Source organism: Bufo bufo, chromosome 2, assembly GCF_905171765.1.
Source record: "Bufo bufo chromosome 2, aBufBuf1.1, whole genome shotgun sequence".
NCBI classification, from domain to species: Eukaryota; Metazoa; Chordata; class Amphibia; order Anura; family Bufonidae; genus Bufo; species Bufo bufo.
The window spans coordinates 445,728,320-445,749,443 of record NC_053390.1 but is presented as its reverse complement, the minus strand read 5'-3'; the positions used below and the strand labels follow the sequence as shown (position 1 = coordinate 445,749,443).

At 46.0% G+C, this 21,124-nt stretch overlaps 1 protein-coding gene across 1 annotated transcript in view; it reads right to left on the bottom strand.

Annotated features, from left to right (window-relative positions):
• HCN2 (hyperpolarization activated cyclic nucleotide gated potassium and sodium channel 2) overlaps positions 1 to 6,572 on the bottom strand; it is a 132,062-nt gene extending 125,490 nt beyond the window's left edge. The window contains exon 1 of the mRNA XM_040417516.1: positions 6,112 to 6,572. Within this exon, the coding sequence (XP_040273450.1) occupies positions 6,112 to 6,572 (461 nt within the window). The remainder of the gene's footprint in view (positions 1 to 6,111) is intronic.
• Positions 6,573 to 21,124: the final 14,552 nt, after the last annotated feature.

Below are 21,124 nucleotides of genomic sequence, written 5' to 3'. Positions count from 1 at the left end.
AATCCAGAATAATCCCTAATCCCTAGTTCTATTGTTGAACATGCACAGTGTGCTGCCATATTTTGTTTGCTGTTTGTATGCTAGTTTTATGGATGTGCACTAGGGCTGAACGATATGGGAATTTTGTGCGATTGCGATAACGGTATGCGATGCGATATTTTAAAGGGTTTCTATCACTTCATATGACATAATTAGCTGTCAGACACTAGCGATCTGCTAGTGTCTGCTCTGGCCAACCATCCTACTATAATCACTTGTGGGGCAGCGGTTTTGCTAAAAAACTAACTTTTATAAATATGCTAATGAGCCTCTAGGTGCTATGTGGGCGTCATTAGCACCTAGAGGCTCCGTCTACCTTCATACACAGCCGCCGCCCAGCGCGTCCCTCCAGCCCGCCCATGTCCTCCTCCGTGTGACGCAGCGGCCAAATTCTCGCGCATGCGCCGTGCGCGGCTGTATTCGGCGCATTAGAGATGTCTGAGCTCGGAGCGGTCAGACATTCAATGCGCATGCGCCGAATACAGCCGCGCACGGCGCATGCGCGAGAATTCGGCCGCTGCGTCACACGGAGGAGGACATGGGCGGGCTGGAGGGACGTGCTGGGCGGCCGCTGTGTATGAAGGTAGACGGAGCCTCTAGGTGCTAATGACGCCCACATAGCACCTAGAGGCTCATTAGCATATTTATAAAAGTTAGTTTTTTAGCAAAACCGCTGCCCCACAAGTGATTATAGTAGGATGGTTGGCCAGAGCAGACACTAGCAGATCGCTAGTGTCTGACAGCTAATTATGTCATACGAAGTGATAGAAACCCTTTAAGGGAATTGTGCTAGAGGTCTATTTGCTTGGATTCTCCCATATGAGCCGCTGACGCGGCTGGGTATGACATAGTTATGGGGGATCTGTGGATGGCGCGCTGTTATGGGGGATCTGTGAATGACGCGCTGTTATGGGGGATCTGTGGAGGACGCGCTGTTATGGGGGATCTGTGGAGGACGCGCTGTTATGGGGGATCTGTGGAGGACGCGCTGTTATGGGGGATCTGTGGAGGACGCGCTGTTATGGGGTGGATCTGTGGAGGACGCGCTGTTATGGGGTGGATCTGTGGAGGACGCTCTGTTATGGGGTGGATCTGTGGAGGACGCTCTGTTATGGGGTGGATCTGTGGAGGACGCTGTTATGGGGTGGATCTGTGGAGGACGCTGTTATGGGGTGGATCTGTGGAGGACGCTGTTATGGGGTGGATCTGTGGAGGACGCTGTTATGGGGTGGATCTGTGGAGGACGCTGTTATGGGGTGGATCTGTGGAGGACGCTGTTATGGGGTGGATCTGTGGAGGACGCTGTTATGGGGTGGATCTGTGGAGGACGCTGGTATGGGGTGGATCTGTGGAGGACGCTGTTATGGGGTGGATCTGTGGAGGACGCTGTTATGGGGTGGATCTGTGGAGGACGCTGTTATGGGGTGGATCTGTGGAGGACGCTGTTATGGGGTGGATCTGTGGAGGACACTGTTATGGGGTGGATCTGTGGAGGACGCTGTTATGGGGTGGATCTGTGGAGGACGCTGTTATGGGGTGGATCTGTGGAGGACGCTGTTATGGGGTGGATCTGTGGAGGACACTGTTATGGGGTGGATCTGTGGAGGACGCTGTTATGGGGTGGATCTGTGGAGGATTTGTTGTGGGGGATGTGTGCTATGACACATAGGGCCATGAGGGGGGCCAGCATAAGACATATAGCATCTTTTGCTGGTCCCCCTCATGGCCCTATGTGTCCCCTCATGTGTCCTAAACTGCGCACATAACTGGATTTGTGTGTAAAGTATTTTACTAGTGTGTAAAACAAGCTCTCTCCTATTGATAACATGGCCAGCCTCTGTACTCACTGTCACTATGAATGCACTGCAGCGAGCTGGCCGGCCGGCGCATGACGGACGTCACTTAGTAATGCTCCTCCCACTTCAGGAAGCAGGAGCCTTACTAAGTGACGTCAGTCACGCGCCGGCCGGCCCGCTCGCTGCAGTGCTTTCATAGTGACAGTGAGTACAGAGGCTGGACCTGTTATCAATAGGAGAGAGATTGTTTCACACACTAGTAAAATACTTTACACACAAAGCCAGTTATGTGCGCGGGGCCCCTTCATATATAATCGCGGCATTTTCGGGTCGGCCAAATCGCCATATCACATTTGCCGATTATTGCGATTCGATTAATTTTGCGATATATCGTGCAGCCCTAATGTGCACCTGTGACTTTGGATGTGCTAGTCTAAATTTTCTTGCAATATACTGATGACCTACACTAAGGATAGGTCATCAGTATCATATCGGTGTGGGTCCGACACCCCCTCCAATCAGCTGTTTTGGATTACTGTGGTGCTGGGAAATATAGACGGACAGCTCCATACACTGGGTACTGGCAGTGCTGGGGTACTGCAGCTCAGTTACCATTTAAAGGGAACCTGTCACCGGGATTTTGTGTATAGAGCTGAGGACATGGGTTGCTAGATGGCCGCTAGCACATCCGCAATACCCAGTCCCCATAGCTCTGTGTGCTTTTATTGTGTAAAAAAAACGATTTGACACATATGCAAATTAACCTGAGATGAGTCCTGTCCTTAACTCATCTCAAGGACAGGACTCATCTCAGGCTAATTTGCATATGTATCAAATCGGGTTTTTTTACACAATAAAAGTACACAGAGCTATGGGGACTGGATATTGTGGATGTGCTAGCGGCCATCTAGCAACCCATGTCCTCAGCTCTATACACAAAATCCCGGTGACAGGTTCCCTTTAAGTGAATACGAGCTGAGCTTCAATATGCTGACATTGGAAAGTATAAAGTGCATAAAACCTTCTGCTTCCACTCTGTGGAGTGTTTCTGTGACAGTACGAAGCAGAAGATTGGTGACGTATCGGTTGTCGGACCCCCACTGATCTGATATTGATGGCTTCTTAGGAGAGGTCACCAATATATGTAGCCCAGAAAACTCCTTTAATACTACATGTAGGGATCGACCGATTATCAGTTTTACCGATATTATCGGCCGATATTCAGGATTTTGAAAGTTATCGGTATCGGCATCTATTTTGCCGATATTCCAATAATGAATCGAGAACACGGATCGGGAACCCGACCTCTATGAGCGGTAGTTGCGATCCGCGGCAGTTAACCCCTCAGGTGCGGTGGCAGCAGCATCTCCCTCCCCCTGTGCTGCTGCCACCAATGAGAGGAGGAAGGACAAGAGGAGGGGAGGGGCTGTGGCCACTGCGCCACCAATGTTTTTAATACTGGGGTGGGGGGCTCACTGTGCCTCCAATGATTAATACTTGGGGACTTGGGGAGGGGCTGTGGCCACTGCGCAACCGATGCTCTCTCATTAATTCATATACAGGAGGCGGGAGCTGGCTGCAGAATCATATAGCCGCACCCGACCTCTATGAGCGGTAGCTGAGATCTGCGGTAGCTAACCCCTCAGGTGCCGCACCTGAGGGGTTAACTGCCGCGGATCGCAGCTACCGCTCATAGAGGTCGGGTGCGGCTATATGATTCTGCAGCCAGCTCCCGCCTCCTGTATATGAATTAATGAGAGAGTTATCTTCATCGGTTGCGCAATGGCCACAGCCCCTCCCCAAGTCCCCAAGTATTAATCATTGGTGGCACAGTGAGCCCCCCACCCCAGTATTAAAACCATTGGTGGCGCAGTGCGCCCCCCAGTATTAATCATTGGTGGCAGTGGCCACAGGGTCCCCTCTCCCCTCCTCCTCCGATCGGAGCCCCAGCAATGTAAGCCTGGGGCTCCGAACGGTTACCATGGCAGCCAGGATGCTACTGAAGCCCTGGCTGCCATAGTCAGCTCCCTGCTGCTGTGTGCACAGAGCACAGGGCAGCAGGGACAGTGTGAAGTCCTATTCACCCTGATAGAGCTCTATTAGGGTGAATAGGACAAGGGTTCTAGTCCCTAAGGGGGCTAAAAGTTAGTTAAAAAAAAAAAAAAAGTAAAAAAAAACACACACCAAAATATTAAGTATAAATGAAAAAGAAAGATTTACAAAAAATATCTACACGTTAACAATAAACATATTCGGCCTGAAAGTTCTCAGATTATCGGTACCGGCTCTAAAAAAAATCTATATCGGTTGATCCCTAATTACATGATTTAAATTGGAATAATTTCTAAAAAATGTTCCTGTGTAAAGATATTACTGCCACGCATGCTATTTTGATCCCCTCTCAGAACGTCCACCTCATGCATCCAGTGCTGGTGGTCACACATGCTCAGTAGCTCAGTCCTACCATCTGGTTCCACTCTTACAGCAGAATGATTCCTGCTATTGTACTGGCCAGTCAATAAGATTCAGAGCAACAGAAACAGCTTCTTCTCTTCAGCAGTGGACACATTAGGTGGGCATTCTAATCACAAGAACCCCAGGGGGCACCATAAGTATGAAACAGCAGTATTTAAACACAAGAATTTTTTAATAGGATTTTAATTGAAATGCTATGTCTTGTGTGATGTAACAGACTAATTAATAATCATGGGACAGTCCCTTTAAGATTGGAATACTATGAGGGAGGTGTCCTAATTTTAGAAGGAATATCTATCCTTTCTTTTGCAGGAAGTGGTCAGGTAAATGTGGACATGTAATACCAGTCATAGGTGCTTTTCTAGTAATATGAAGGCTGTAGATGTCAGCCTGAGTAGGAGAGGGGCCTAAGGGCACTTAGACATCATATGAAGTGACTCAACAAGCTGTGACTTCAGCACCTGGGAGAGTTCGGCCACACATAGGGCTGTTTACTTCTGGAGTAAAGCTTCTATCAGAACCATGGACAGCTCCAAGACATGTATACTTGTTTACACAGAAGTTTGGGGATTAACTGCAAATCCTGTTACATGGGATCTCTTTAGATACAAGAGAGGTTTGATGGGTTTGTGTAGAACCAAGCCCTCAAGCTTCTGTGGAGATCCTTCAAAATGTATACAAAGCGTGAACATCTACACCATTTCTCCCAATCTCAAGGCCACCCCATTCATGCCTTTTGATGTCCACATTCATTGAATGACATATTTCCCCAAAGAACTGCGAGGATTGTTGGATAAAGAGAGGACAAGTTAACATAGTACCTCAGTCACTTCAAACTACACAATCGCCAGCCATGCCGGGTGACAAAGTTATCAAGCATAATAACTTGGCTTACGAGAAGCTAATAAGAAGCCTACCCAGAATCATGTGCCTGGCACATCTCATGCAGACTCCTTAATTATTGACCCTGGCACACCTATATCAGCCTAGGAAAGATGACATTATCAGGACAAAGGGGGTATCAAGAGGTACAGCAAATGATGAGGCATGGAAACCAGGTGATGTATGGCTGAAGCCTACAGAAACATCAAGTACATTGCAACCTTGAACAGCAGCAGGAGAGGGAGGAGAGAGCTGCTAACCCATTCCATGCTGGAGAGACCTGTAGAGGAGGCCTGATCTGCAGCAGAGAACCTGGAGGATGCACACCCCTTAGAAGATCTCTGCAGACTTCCTTCCATTCCTTGATGTAGAAGGTTTATTGGCTAGAGATGAGGCAGATTTGCTCCTCACAATAGGTTTCTGGTGCCCAGTGAAAATGTTCTGTAAACCACTTTGCTTAGTAATGGCAAGAGGTCATCTTATGCAGGCTGGAACTTGCCCCTGTACCTACCCGCATGCTTCAACATCGAGAATGTGCATGCCAAAAAGGAAGTTGGCATGAAATGTAGGCGTGCATGCCATATAGGCCATCTCATGATGATGCTTCTCCTAGCATCTCTATGTCCCACACAAAGAACACCAGCCCAATGACCTTCTGGTGTCCCTTCAGAACCTTGGAGGTACAACATGTAAGTGGCAGCACTGCAGAACCTCACTACCATCCCCAATAATGGTCGAGAAGGACCTGCCACAGCCTGGTATAAGACTGGGCACAAGGTCCTTGGTGGACAATCAATGCAGATACCTGTGAGCACAGGAATGGAGGGCACTGTGGTCTATATTGCCATTGGCTTTAAGCACCCCATCTGTGGCCCACCCCATCACTGTCTATGGTAGAGCCCCCGCCCCGGGCACGCACCTGAAGTCACTGTAGGGGTGTATGATCCAGGCCCCCGCGGATTTCACCCTCTCCTGCTCCCTCTCCACCGCCTTCTGGCTGCCGAACATCCGGAGCGAGAACTTGTTGACCCCGGGCTGGAGCATGGCAGAGAGTTGGCGATGCATGAACCTGGAGCGGGGCTCGTCTTCCCCGGCCTCGCCATCTTCGGTGTCCTTGCCAGGTGAGGACCCGCGCGGAGGCTCGGTGGAGAAGGACACCTTGTGCTCCCGAGGCAGCGCATCTGAAAGCTCCCGCCTGCACTCCCCATTCGGGCTGCCCTTCCCGGTGCCCGGAGTACCCGCCGAGCTACACGGGCTGCGAGTGCCTCTTCTCCCCGCAGTCCGAGGCTGCTGCTCATCAGGGGTCGCAGCTGTCTCCACTCCCCTCATCACCGCAGCACTACTACTACCGCCGCTGCCGCCGCCTCCCCGCCCGTCCATGGCAGCGGGGACCTGCGGAGTGAACCGAGGGAGGGACCGCGGGGCGGGGGAACTCCAGTGGGCGTGTCACGTCTAGAAGAGCAAGCCAATGAACGCACAGAAGGCGTACAGATGGAAATTACATGGTAGGAATGAGCCCGTGGATGACAGAGTGGGCGGAGACGCAAGTGGAACGCAGACCCTCCACAGTGGCCAATAGTTATTGAGCCTGAACCTTGTGCCGTATGCCGATAGGACGGTGAGCTCTTGGGGAGGGGCACAAAGCAGCCAGACCAATGAGCTGTGAGAAATGACAGCATGAAGGTGCGGGATTGGCTGGCTGTGGAAAAAGACGGCAAGAATCTAATAAGGGGCGTGGCTTTGAGCGAAATGGGGCGGTATCTCTCTGCTCAGGGTGGTCCTATGGGCGTGGTTTGGATGAGAATGGTCAGTGGGAACATGTATACGGAGTGCTGCAGGGGAGGGGAGCCGGGGGTTCGTGTGTGATGGAGGAGGTGGGGGGCGCTCACTGGCCTGGATTTTGGGCTGGAGAGACTAATCCTGTGGCTGCATTAGTAATGTTATGTTATGTATGCTAAAGTGGATTGCAGAGGATTTAGAATGGATTTATGGGAATACTGCATGAAACAAAAGAATTGAGAAAGACTTAGAATGTAGCCATGAGAAAAGTGGCTGCAGCCCCAGTGTGAGGACAGCGGGGAGCTGCAGGAGGGCTTAGGGGACACGCCAGTAGTCAGGCTGTTGCAGGACGTGGCCCTTTATGTCACCGGGAATGGCGTCTACAGGGATGTGCCGTATACCAGGACCACTCCAGAGCTGACCCTACCTACTGTGACCTAAAAACCGGCCAGTGGTTTCTACTCAATGTGCATGGGCAGCTTAAAGGGCTCGCCCAACCCCAAAAGCAAATTTAACTGGGGGGGGTGGGGGGGTGGAGGATTGTACACTTTACTGCCGCTCTGCACTTAGAGGCACTGTGGTCACCAGGGGCGAACTGGGAGCTCAAAGGGGTTGTACCATCTCAGACATGTCTGTTAGGTGCAGGTCCCACCTCTGGGACCCACACCTATACTTAGAACGGAGCCGGTAAAGTCCCATTCCATTCATTCATTCCCATGGGAGCACCAAAAATACCGCTTGGCTATTTTCAACAGTACTATTGAAATAATTGGGAGGCGCAATACGCAAGTGAGGCCACCACTCCATTCACTTCTATGGGGCTGACAGAAATAGTCAAGCCCGGAATGAATGGAGGGTGGCCACACATGCGTGGTGCACCTTCTGGGACTTAGCCAGCTCTTTTCTAAGTATAGGTGCAGGTCCCACCTCTCGGACAAGCACTTATCAGACATTGGGGGCATATTCTAGTGATATGCCTCAAATGTCTGAGATGGCCTTGGAAAAAAACTAAAAATAACCCCATGGGTAGGCAGGTTCAGATTGACAGAAGGTGGGGCAACAGAAGTAGCCAGATAGAAGAAGTAGGCAGGACCAGCAATACCACAGTGCAGCACAAAATACCACCACGGCTGAAGCATATACCGCAATGCAGCACAAAATACTGCCTCAGCATAACCAAATACCACAGTGCAGCAGTAAATACTGCCTCAGCATAACCAAATACCACAGTGAAGCACAAAATACTGCCCCAGCATAACCAAATATCACAGTGCAGCAGTAAATACTGCCTCAGCAGAACCAAATACCACAGTGCAGCAGTAAATACTGCCTCAGCAGAACCAAATACCACAGTGCAGCAGTAAATACTGCCTCAGCAGAACCAAATACCAAAATGCAGTAGTGAATACTGCCTCAGCAGAACCAAATATCACAGTGCAGCAGTAAATACTGCCTCAGCATAACCAAATATCAAAATGCAGCAGTAAATACTGCCTCAGCAGAACCAAATATCACAGTGCAGCAGTAAATACTGCCACAGCATAACCAAATACCAAAATGCAGTAGTAAATACTGCCTCAGCAGAACCAAATATCACAGTGCAGCAGTAAATACTGCCTCAGCAGAGCCAAATACCACAGTGCAGCAGTAAATACTGCCTCAGCATAACCAAATACCAAAATGCAGTAGTAAATACTGCCTCAGCATAACCAAATATCACAGTGCAGCAGTAAATACTGCCACAGCATAACCAAATACCAAAATGCAGTAGTAAATACTGCCTCAGCAGAACCAAATATCACAGTGCAGCAGTAAATACTGCCTCAGCAGAACCAAATACCACAGTGCAGTAGTAAATACTGCCTCAGCAGAACCAAATATCACAGTGCAGCAGTAAATACTGCCTCAGCAGAACCAAATACTACAGTGCAGCAGTAAATACTGCCTCAGCATAACCAAATACCACAGTGAAGCACAAAATACTGCCCCAGCATAACCAAATATCACAGTGCAGCAGTAAATACTGCCTCAGCAGAACCAAATACCACAGTGCAGCAGTAAATACTGCCTCAGCAGAACCAAATACCACAGTGAAGCACAAAATACTGCCCCAGCATAACCAAATATCACAGTGCAGCAGTAAATACTGCCTCAGCAGAACCAAATACCACAGTGCAGCAGTAAATACTGCCTCAGCAGAACCAAATACCACAGTGCAGCAGTAAATACTGCCTCAGCAGAACCAAATACCACAGTGCAGCAGTAAATACTGCCTCAGCAGAACCAAATACCAAAATGCAGTAGTGAATACTGCCTCAGCAGAACCAAATATCACAGTGCAGCAGTAAATACTGCCTCAGCATAACCAAATATCAAAATGCAGCAGTAAATACTGCCTCAGCAGAACCAAATATCACAGTGCAGCAGTAAATACTGCCTCAGCATAACCAAATACCAAAATGCAGTAGTAAATACTGCCTCAGCATAACCAAATATCACAGTGCAGCAGTAAATACTGCCACAGCATAACCAAATACCAAAATGCAGTAGTAAATACTGCCTCAGCAGAACCAAATATCACAGTGCAGCAGTAAATACTGCCTCAGCAGAACCAAATACCACAGTGCAGTAGTAAATACTGCCTCAGCAGAACCAAATATCACAGTGCAGCAGTAAATACTGCCTCAGCAGAACCAAATACTACAGTGCAGCAGTAAATACTGCCTCAGCATAACCAAATACCACAGTGAAGCACAAAATACTGCCCCAGCATAACCAAATATCACAGTGCAGCAGTAAATACTGCCTCAGCAGAACCAAATACCACAGTGCAGCAGTAAATACTGCCTCAGCAGAACCAAATACCACAGTGCAGCAGTAAATACTGCCTCAGCAGAACCAAATACCAAAATGCAGTAGTGAATACTGCCTCAGCAGAACCAAATATCACAGTGCAGCAGTAAATACTGCCTCAGCATAACCAAATACCAAAATGCAGCAGTAAATACTGCCTCAGCAGAACCAAATATCACAGTGCAGCAGTAAATACTGCCTCAGCATAACCAAATACCACAGTGCAGCAGTAAATACTGCCTCAGCAGAACCAAATACCAAAATGCAGTAGTGAATACTGCCTCAGCAGAACCAAATATCACAGTGCAGCAGTAAATACTGCCTCAGCATAACCAAATACCAAAATGCAGTAGTAAATACTGCCTCAGCATAACCAAATATCACAGTGCAGCAGTAAATACTGCCACAGCATAACCAAATACCAAAATGCAGTAGTAAATACTGCCTCAGCAGAACCAAATATCACAGTGCAGCAGTAAATACTGCCTCAGCAGAACCAAATACCACAGTGCAGTAGTAAATACTGCCTCAGCAGAACCAAATATCACAGTGCAGCAGTAAATACTGCCTCAGCAGAACCAAATACTACAGTGCAGCAGTAAATACTGCCTCAGCATAACCAAATATCACAGTGCAGCAGTAAATACTGCCTCAGCAGAACCAAATATCACAGTGCAGCAGTAAATACTGCCTCAGCAGAGCCAAATACCACAGTGCAGCAGTAAATACTGCCTCAGCAGAACCAAATACCAAAATGCAGTAGTAAATACTGCCTCAGCATAACCAAATATCACAGTGCAGCAGTAAATACTGCCTCAGCAGAACCAAATATCACAGTGCAGCACAAAATACTGCCTCAGCAGAACCAAATATCACAGTGCAGCAGTAAATACTGCCTCAGCATAACCAAATACCACAGTGCAGCACAAAATACCACCACAGCTGAAGCATATACCGCAATGCAGCACAAAATACTGCCTCAGCATAACCAAATATCACAGTGCAGCAGTAAATACTGCCTCAGCATAACCAAATAACACAGTGCAGCACAAAATACTGCCTCAGCAGAACCAAATATCACAGTGCAGCAGTAAATACTGCCTCAGCATAACCAAATATCACAGTGCAGCAGTAAATACTGCCTCAGCATAACCAAATACCACAGTGCAGCAGTAAATACTGCCTCAGCAGAACCAAATACTGCAATGCAGCAGTAAATACCGCCTCAACATAACCAAATATCACAGTGCAGCAGTAAATACTGCCTCAGCAGAACCAAATATCACAGTGCAGCAGTAAATACTGCCTCAGCAGAACCAAATATCACAGTGCAGCAGTAAATACTGCCTCAGCAGAACCAAATATCACAGTGCAGCAGTAAATACTGCCTCAGCAGAACCAAATATCACAGTGCAGCACAGTATACTGCCTCAGCATAACCAAATACCACAGTGCAGCACAAAATACTGCCTCAGCAGAACCAAATATCACAGTGCAGCAGTAAATACTGCCTCAGCATAACCAAATACCACAGTGCAGCAGTAAATACTGCCTCAGCAGAACAAAATATCACAGTGCAGCAGTAAATACTGCCTCAGCAGAGCCAAATACCACAGTGCAGCAGTAAATACTGCCTCAGCAGAACCAAATACCAAAATGCAGTAGTAAATACTGCCTCAGCATAACCAAATATCACAGTGCAGCAGTAAATACTGCCTCAGCAGAACCAAATATCACAGTGCAGCAGTAAATACTGCCTCAGCAGAACCAAATACTGCAATGCAGCAGTAAATACCGCCTCAGCATAACCAAATATCACAGTGCAGCAGTAAATACTGCCTCAGCAGAACCAAATACTACAGTGCAGCAGTAAATACTGCCTCAGCAGAACCAAATATCACAGTGCAGCAGTAAATACTGCCTCAGCAGAACCAAATATCACAGTGCAGCAGTAAATACTGCCTCAGCAGAACCAAATATCACAGTGCAGCAGTAAATACTGCCTCAGCAGAACCAAATATCACAGTGCAGCACAGTATACTGCCTCAGCATAACCAAATACCACAGTGCAGCACAAAATACTGCCTCAGCAGAACCAAATATCACAGTGCAGCAGTAAATACTGCCTCAGCATAACCAAATACCACAGTGCAGCAGTAAATACTGCCTCAGCAGAGCCAAATACCACAGTGCAGCAGTAAATACTGCCTCAGCATAACCAAATACCACAGTGCAGCAGTAAATACTGCCTCAGCAGAACCAAATATCACAGTGCAGCAGTAAATACTGCCTCAGCATAACCAAATACCACAGTGCAGCAGTAAATACTGCCTCAGCATAACCAAATACCACAGTGCAGCAGTAAATACTGCCTCAGCAGAACCAAATACCAAAATGCAGTAGTGAATACTGCCTCAGCAGAACCAAATATCACAGTGCAGCAGTAAATACTGCCTCAGCAGAACCAAATATCACAGTGCAGCAGTAAATACTGCCTCAGCATAACCAAATACCAAAATGCAGCAGTAATTACTGCCTCAGCAGAACCAAATACCAAAATGCAGTAGTGAATACTGCCTCAGCAGAACCAAATACCACAGTGCAGCAGTAAATACTGCCTCAGCATAACCAAATACCAAAATGCAGCAGTAATTACTGCCTCAGCAGAACCAAATATCACAGTGCAGCAGTAAATACTGCCTCAGCATAACCAAATACCACAGTGCAGCAGTAAATACTGCCTCAGCAGAACCAAATACCACAGTGCAGCAGTAAATACTGCCTCAGCAGAACCAAATACCACAGTGCAGCAGTAAATACTGCCTCAGCAGAACCAAATACCACAGTGCAGCAGTAAATACTGCCTCAGCAGAACCAAATACCAAAATGCAGTAGTGAATACTGCCTCAGCAGAACCAAATATCACAGTGCAGCAGTAAATACTGCCTCAGCATAACCAAATACCAAAATGCAGTAGTAAATACTGCCTCAGCATAACCAAATATCACAGTGCAGCAGTAAATACTGCCTCAGCATAACCAAATATCACAGTGCAGCAGTAAATACTGCCTCAGCAGAACCAAATATCACAGTGCAGCAGTAAATACTGCCTCAGCAGAACCAAATACTACAGTGCAGTAGTAAATACTGCCTCAGCAGAACCAAATATCACAGTGCAGCAGTAAATACTGCCTCAGCAGAACCAAATATCACAGTGCAGCAGTAAATACTGCCTCAGCATAACCAAATACCACAGTGCAGCAGTAAATACTGCCTCAGCAGAACCAAATATCACAGTGCAGCAGTAAATACTGCCTCAGCAGAACCAAATACCACAGTGCAGCAGTAAATACTGCCTCAGCATAACCAAATACCACAGTGCAGCAGTAAATACTGCCTCAGCAGAACCAAATACCAAAATGCAGTAGTGAATACTGCCTCAGCAGAACCAAATATCACAGTGCAGCAGTAAATACTGCCTCAGCAGAACCAAATATCACAGTGCAGCAGTAAATACTGCCTCAGCATAACCAAATACCAAAATGCAGCAGTAATTACTGCCTCAGCAGAACCAAATATCACAGTGCAGCAGTAAATACTGCCTCAGCATAACCAAATACCACAGTGCAGCAGTAAATACTGCCTCAGCAGAACCAAATACCACAGTGCAGCAGTAAATACTGCCTCAGCAGAACCAAATACCACAGTGCAGCAGTAAATACTGCCTCAGCAGAACCAAATACCAAAATGCAGTAGTGAATACTGCCTCAGCAGAACCAAATATCACAGTGCAGCAGTAAATACTGCCTCAGCATAACCAAATACCAAAATGCAGTAGTAAATACTGCCTCAGCATAACCAAATATCACAGTGCAGCAGTAAATACTGCCTCAGCATAACCAAATACCAAAATGCAGTAGTAAATACTGCCTCAGCAGAACCAAATATCACAATGCAGCAGTAAATACTGCCTCAGCAGAACCAAATATCACAGTGCAGCAGTAAATACTGCCTCAGCAGAACCAAATATCACAGTGCAGCAGTAAATACTGCCTCAACAGAACCAATTACCACAGTGCAGCACAAAATACTGCCCCAGCATAACCAAATATCACAGTGCAGCAGTAAATACTGCCTCAGCAGAACCAAATATCACAGTGCAGCAGTAAATACTGCCTCAGCAGAGCCAAATACCACAGTGCAGCAGTAAATACTGCCTCAGCAGAACCAAATACCAAAATGCAGTAGTAAATACTGCCTCAGCATAACCAAATATCACAGTGCAGCAGTAAATACTGCCTCAGCAGAACCAAATATCAGTGCAGCAGTAAATACTGCCTCAGCAGAACCAAATATCACAGTGCAGCAGTAAATACTGCCTCAGCAGAACCAAATATCACAGTGCAGCAGTAAATACTGCCTCAGCAGAACCAAATATCACAGTGCAGCAGTAAATACTGCCTCAGCATAACCAAATACCAAAATGCAGTAGTAAATACTGCCTCAGCAGAACCAAATATCACAGTGCAGCAGTAAATACTGCCTCAGCATAACCAAATACCAAAATGCAGTAGTAAATACTGCCTCAGCATAACCAAATATCACAGTGCAGCAGTAAATACTGCCTCAGCATAACCAAATACCAAAATGCAGTAGTAAATACTGCCTCAGCATAACCAAATATCACAGTGCAGCAGTAAATACTGCCTCAGCAGAACCAAATATCACAGTGCAGCAGTAAATACTGCCTCAGCATAACCAAATACCAAAATGCAGTAGTAAATACTGCCTCAGCAGAACCAAATATCACAGTGCAGCAGTAAATACTGCCTCAGCAGAACCAAATATCACAGTGCAGCAGTAAATACTGCCTCAGCATAACCAAATATCACAGTGCAGCAGTAAATACTGCCTCAGCATAACCAAATACCACAGTGCAGCAGTAAATACTGCCTCAGCAGAACCAAATACCAAAATGCAGTAGTAAATACTGCCTCAGCATAACCAAATATCACAGTGCAGCAGTAAATACTGCCTCAGCAGAACCAAATATCACAGTGCAGCAGTAAATACTGCCTCAGCAGAACCAAATACTACAGTGCAGCAGTAAATACTGCCTCAGCAGAACCAAATATCACAGTGCAGCAGTAAATACTGCCTCAGCAGAACCAAATACCGCAATGCAGCAGTAAATACTGCCTCAGCAGAACCAAATATCACAGTGCAGCAGTAAATACTGCCTCAGCATAACCAAATATCACAGTGCAGCAGTAAATACTGCCTCAGCATAACCAAATATCACAGTGCTGCAGTAAATACTGCCTCAGCAGAACCAAATATCACAGTGCAGCAGTAAATACTGCCTCAGCAGAACCAAATATCACAGTGCAGCAGTAAATACTGCCTCAGCAGAGCCAAATACCACAGTGCAGCAGTAAATACTGCCTCAGCAGAACCAAATATCACAGTGCAGCACAAAATACCACCACAGCTGAAGCATATACCGCAATGCAGCACAAAATACTGCCTCAGCATAACCAAATATCACAGTGCAGCACAAAATACCACCACAGCTGAAGCATATACCGCAATGCAGCTCAAAATACTGCCTCAGCATAACCAAATACCACAGTGAAGCACAAAATACTGCCTCAGCAGAACCAAATATCACAGTGCAGCAGTAAATACTGCCTCAGCAGAACCAAATATCACAGTGCAGCAGTAAATACTGCCTCAGCAGAACCAAATGCCACAGTGCAGCAGTAAATACTGCCTCAGCAGAACCAAATATCACAGTGCAGCAGTAAATACTGCCTCAGCAGAACCAAATACTGCAATGCAGCAGTAAATACTGCCTCAGCATAACCAAATATCACAGTGCAGCAGTAAATACTGCCTCAGCAGAACCAAATATCACAGTGCAGCAGTAAATACTGCCTCAGCAGAACCAAATATCACAGTGCAGCAGTAAATACTGCCTCAGCAGAACCAAATACTACAGTGCAGCAGTAAATACTGCCTCAGCAGAACCAAATATCACAGTGCAGCAGTAAATACTGCCTCAGCAGAACCAAAGATCACAGTGCAGCAGTAAATACTGCCTCAGCAGAACCAAATATCACAGTGCAGCACAGTATACTGCCTCAGCAGAACCAAATATCACAGTGCAGCACAGTATACTGCCTCAGCATAACCAAATACCACAGTGCAGCACAAAATACTGCCTCAGCAGAACCAAATATCACAGTGCAGCAGTAAATACTGCCTCAGCATAACCAAATACCACAGTGCAGCAGTAAATACTGCCTCAGCAGAACCAAATATCACAGTGCAGCAGTAAATACTGCCTCAGCAGAACCAAATACCACAGTGCAGCAGTAAATACTGCCTCAGCATACCCAAATACCACAGTGCAGCAGTAAATACTGCCTCAGCAGAACCAAATACCAAAATGCAGTAGTGAATACTGCCTCAGCAGAACCAAATATCACAGTGCAGCAGTAAATACTGCCTCAGCATAACCAAATACCAAAATGCAGCAGTAAATACTGCCTCAGCAGAACCAAATATCACAGTGCAGCAGTAAATACTGCCTCAGCATAACCAAATACCACAGTGCAGCAGTAAATACTGCCTCAGCAGAACCAAATACCAAAATGCAGTAGTGAATACTGCCTCAGCAGAACCAAATATCACAGTGCAGCAGTAAATACTGCCTCAGCATAACCAAATACCAAAATGCAGTAGTAAATACTGCCTCAGCATAACCAAATATCACAGTGCAGCAGTAAATACTGCCACAGCATAACCAAATACCAAAATGCAGTAGTAAATACTGCCTCAGCAGAACCAAATATCACAGTGCAGCAGTAAATACTGCCTCAGCAGAACCAAATACCACAGTGCAGTAGTAAATACTGCCTCAGCAGAACCAAATATCACAGTGCAGCAGTAAATACTGCCTCAGCAGAACCAAATACTACAGTGCAGCAGTAAATACTGCCTCAGCATAACCAAATATCACAATGCAGCAGTAAATACTGCCTCAGCAGAACCAAATATCACAGTGCAGCAGTAAATACTGCCTCAGCAGAGCCAAATACCACAGTGCAGCAGTAAATACTGCCTCAGCAGAACCAAATACCAAAATGCAGTAGTAAATACTGCCTCAGCATAACCAAATATCACAGTGCAGCAGTAAATACTGCCTCAGCAGAACCAAATATCACAGTGCAGCAGTAAATACTGCCTCAGCAGAACCAAATATCACAGTGCAGCAGTAAATACTGCCTCAGCATAACCAAATACCACAGTGCAGCACAAAATACCACCACAGCTGAAGCATATACCGCAATGCAGCACAAAATACTGCCTCAGCATAACCAAATATCACAGTGCAGCAGTAAATACTGCCTCAGCATAACCAAATACCACAGTGCAGCACAAAATACTGCCTCAGCAGAACCAAATATCACAGTGCAGCAGTAAATACTGCCTCAGCAGAACCAAATATCACAGTGCAGCAGTAAATACTGCCTCAGCATAACCAAATACCACAGTGCAGCAGTAAATACTGCCTCAGCAGAACCAAATACCAAAATGCAGTAGTGAATACTGCCTCAGCAGAACCAAATATCACAGTGCAGCAGTAAATACTGCCTCAGCATAACCAAATACCACAGTGCAGCAGTAAATACTGCCTCAGCAGAACCAAATACCAAAATGCAGTAGTGAATACTGCCTCAGCAGAACCAAATATCACAGTGCAGCAGTAAATACTGCCTCAGCATAACCAAATACCAAAATGCAGTAGTGAATACTGCCTCAGCAGAACCAAATATCACAGTGCAGCAGTAAATACTGCCTCAGCATAACCAAATACCAAAATGCAGTAGTAAATACTGCCTCAGCATAACCAAATATCACAGTGCAGCAGTAAATACTGCCTCAGCAGAACCAAATATCACAGTGCAGCAGTAAATACTGCCTCAGCAGAACCAAATATCACAGTGCAGCAGTAAATACTGCCTCAACAGAACCAATTACCACTGTGCAGCACAAAATACTGCCCCAGCATAACCAAATATCACAGTGCAGCAGTAAATACTGCCTCAGCAGAACCAAATATCACAGTGCAGCAGTAAATACTGCCTCAGCAGAGCCAAATACCACAGTGCAGCAGTAAATACTGCCTCAGCAGAACCAAATACCAAAATGCAGTAGTAAATACTGCCTCAGCATAACCAAATATCACAGTGCAGCAGTAAATACTGCCTCAGCAGAACCAAATATCACAGTGCAGCAGTAAATACTGCCTCAGCAGAACCAAATACTGCAATGCAGCAGTAAATACCGCCTCAGCATAACCAAATATCACAGTGCAGCAGTAAATACTGCCTCAGCAGAACCAAATATCACAGTGCAGCAGTAAATACTGCCTCAGCAGAACCAAATATCACAGTGCAGCTGTAAATACTGCCTCAGCAGAACCAAATATCACAGTGCAGCAGTAAATACTGCCTCAGCAGAACCAAATATCACAGTGCAGCACAGTATACTGCCTCAGCATAACCAAATACCACAGTGCAGCACAAAATACTGCCTCAGCAGAACCAAATATCACAGTGCAGCAGTAAATACTGCCTCAGCATAACCAAATACCACAGTGCAGCAGTAAATACTGCCTCAGCAGAACCAAATATCACAGTGCAGCAGTAAATACTGCCTCAGCAGAGCCAAATACCACAGTGCAGCAGTAAATACTGCCTCAGCAGAACCAAATACCAAAATGCAGTAGTAAATACTGCCTCAGCATAACCAAATATCACAGTGCAGCAGTAAATACTGCCTCAGCAGAACCAAATATCACAGTGCAGCAGTAAATACTGCCTCAGCAGAACCAAATACTGCAATGCAGCAGTAAATACCGCCTCAGCATAACCAAATATCACAGTGCAGCAGTAAATACTGCCTCAGCAGAACCAAATATCACAGTGCAGCAGTAAATATTGCCTCAGCAGAACCAATTATCACAGTGCAGCAGTAAATACTGCCTCAGCAGAACCAAATATCACAGTGCAGCAGTAAATACTGCCTCAGCAGAACCAAATATCACAGTGCAGCACAGTATACTGCCTCAGCATAACCAAATACCACAGTGCAGCACAAAATACTGCCTCAGCAGAACCAAATATCACAGTGCAGCAGTAAATACTGCCTCAGCATAACCAAATACCACAGTGCAGCAGTAAATACTGCCTCAGCAGAACCAAATATCACAGTGTAGCAGTAAATACTGCCTCAGCATAACCAAATACCACAGTGCAGCAGTAAATACTGCCTCAGCATAACCAAATACCACAGTGCAGCAGTAAATACTGCCTCAGCAGAACCAAATACCAAAATGCAGTAGTGAATACTGCCTCAGCAGAACCAAATATCACAGTGCAGCAGTAAATACTGCCTCAGCAGAACCAAATATCACAGTGCAGCAGTAAATACTGCCTCAGCATAACCAAATACCAAAATGCAGCAGTAATTACTGCCTCAGCAGAACCAAATACCAAAATGCAGTAGTGAATACTGCCTCAGCAGAACCAAATACCACAGTGCAGCAGTAAATACTGCCTCAGCATAACCAAATACCAAAATGCAGCAGTAATTACTGCCTCAGCAGAACCAAATATCACAGTGCAGCAGTAAATACTGCCTCAGCATAACCAAATACCACAGTGCAGCAGTAAATACTGCCTCAGCAGAACCAAATACCACAGTGCAGCAGTAAATACTGCCTCAGCAGAACCAAATACCACAGTGCAGCAGTAAATACTGCCTCAGCAGAACCAAATACCACAGTGCAGCAGTAAATACTGCCTCAGCAGAACCAAATACCAAAATGCAGTAGTGAATACTGCCTCAGCAGAACCAAATATCACAGTGCAGCAGTAAATACTGCCTCAGCATAACCAAATACCAAAATGCAGTAGTAAATACTGCCTCAGCATAACCAAATATCACAGTGCAGCAGTAAATACTGCCTCAGCATAACCAAATATCACAGTGCAGCAGTAAATACTGCCTCAGCAGAACCAAATATCACAGTGCAGCAGTAAATACTGCCTCAGCAGAACCAAATACTACAGTGCAGTAGTAAATACTGCCTCAGCAGAACCAAATATCACAGTGCAGCAGTAAATACTGCCTCAGCAGAACCAAATATCACAGTGCAGCAGTAAATACTGCCTCAGCATAACCAAATACCACAGTGCAGCAGTAAATACTGCCTCAGCAGAACCAAATATCACAGTGCAGCAGTAAATACTGCCTCAGCATAACCAAATACCACAGTGCAGCAGTAAATACTGCCTCAGCAGAACCAAATACCAAAATGCAGTAGTGAATACTGCCTCAGCAGAACCAAATATCACAGTGCAGCAGTAAATACTGCCTCAGCAGAACCAAATATCACAGTGCAGCAGTAAATACTGCCTCAGCATAACCAAATACCAAAATGCAGCAGTAATTACTGCCTCAGCAGAACCAAATATCACAGTGCAGCAGTAAATACTGCCTCAGCATAACCAAATACCACAGTGCAGCAGTAAATACTGCCTCAGCAGAACCAAATACCACAGTGCAGCAGTAAATACTGCCTCAGCAGAACCAAATACCACAGTGCAGCAGTAAATACTGCCTCAGCAGAACCAAATACCAAAATGCAGTAGTGAATACTGCCTCAGCAGAACCAAATATCACAGTGCAGCAGTAAATACTGCCTCAGCATAACCAAATACCAAAATGCAGTAGTAAATACTGCCTCAGCATAACCAAATATCACAGTGCAGCAGTAAATACTGCCTCAGCATAACCAAATACCAAAATGCAGTAGTAAATACTGCCTCAGCATAACCAAATATCACAGTGCAGCAGTAAATACTGCCTCAGCAGAACCAAATACTACAGTGCAGTAGTAAATACTGCCTCAGCAGAACCAAATATCACAGTGCAGCAGTAAATACTGCCTCAGCAGAACCAAATATCACAGTGCAGCAGTAAATACTGCCTCAGCAGAACCAAATATCACAGTGCAGCAGTAAATACTGCCTCAGCAGAACCAAATATCACAGTGCAGCAGTAAATACTGCCTCAGCAGAACCAAATACTACAGTGCAGTAGTAAATACTGCCTCAGCAGAACCAAATATCACAGTGCAGCAGTAAATACTGCCTCAGCAGAACCAAATATCACAGTGCAGCAGTAAATACTGCCTCAGCAGAACCAAATATCACAGTGCAGCAGTA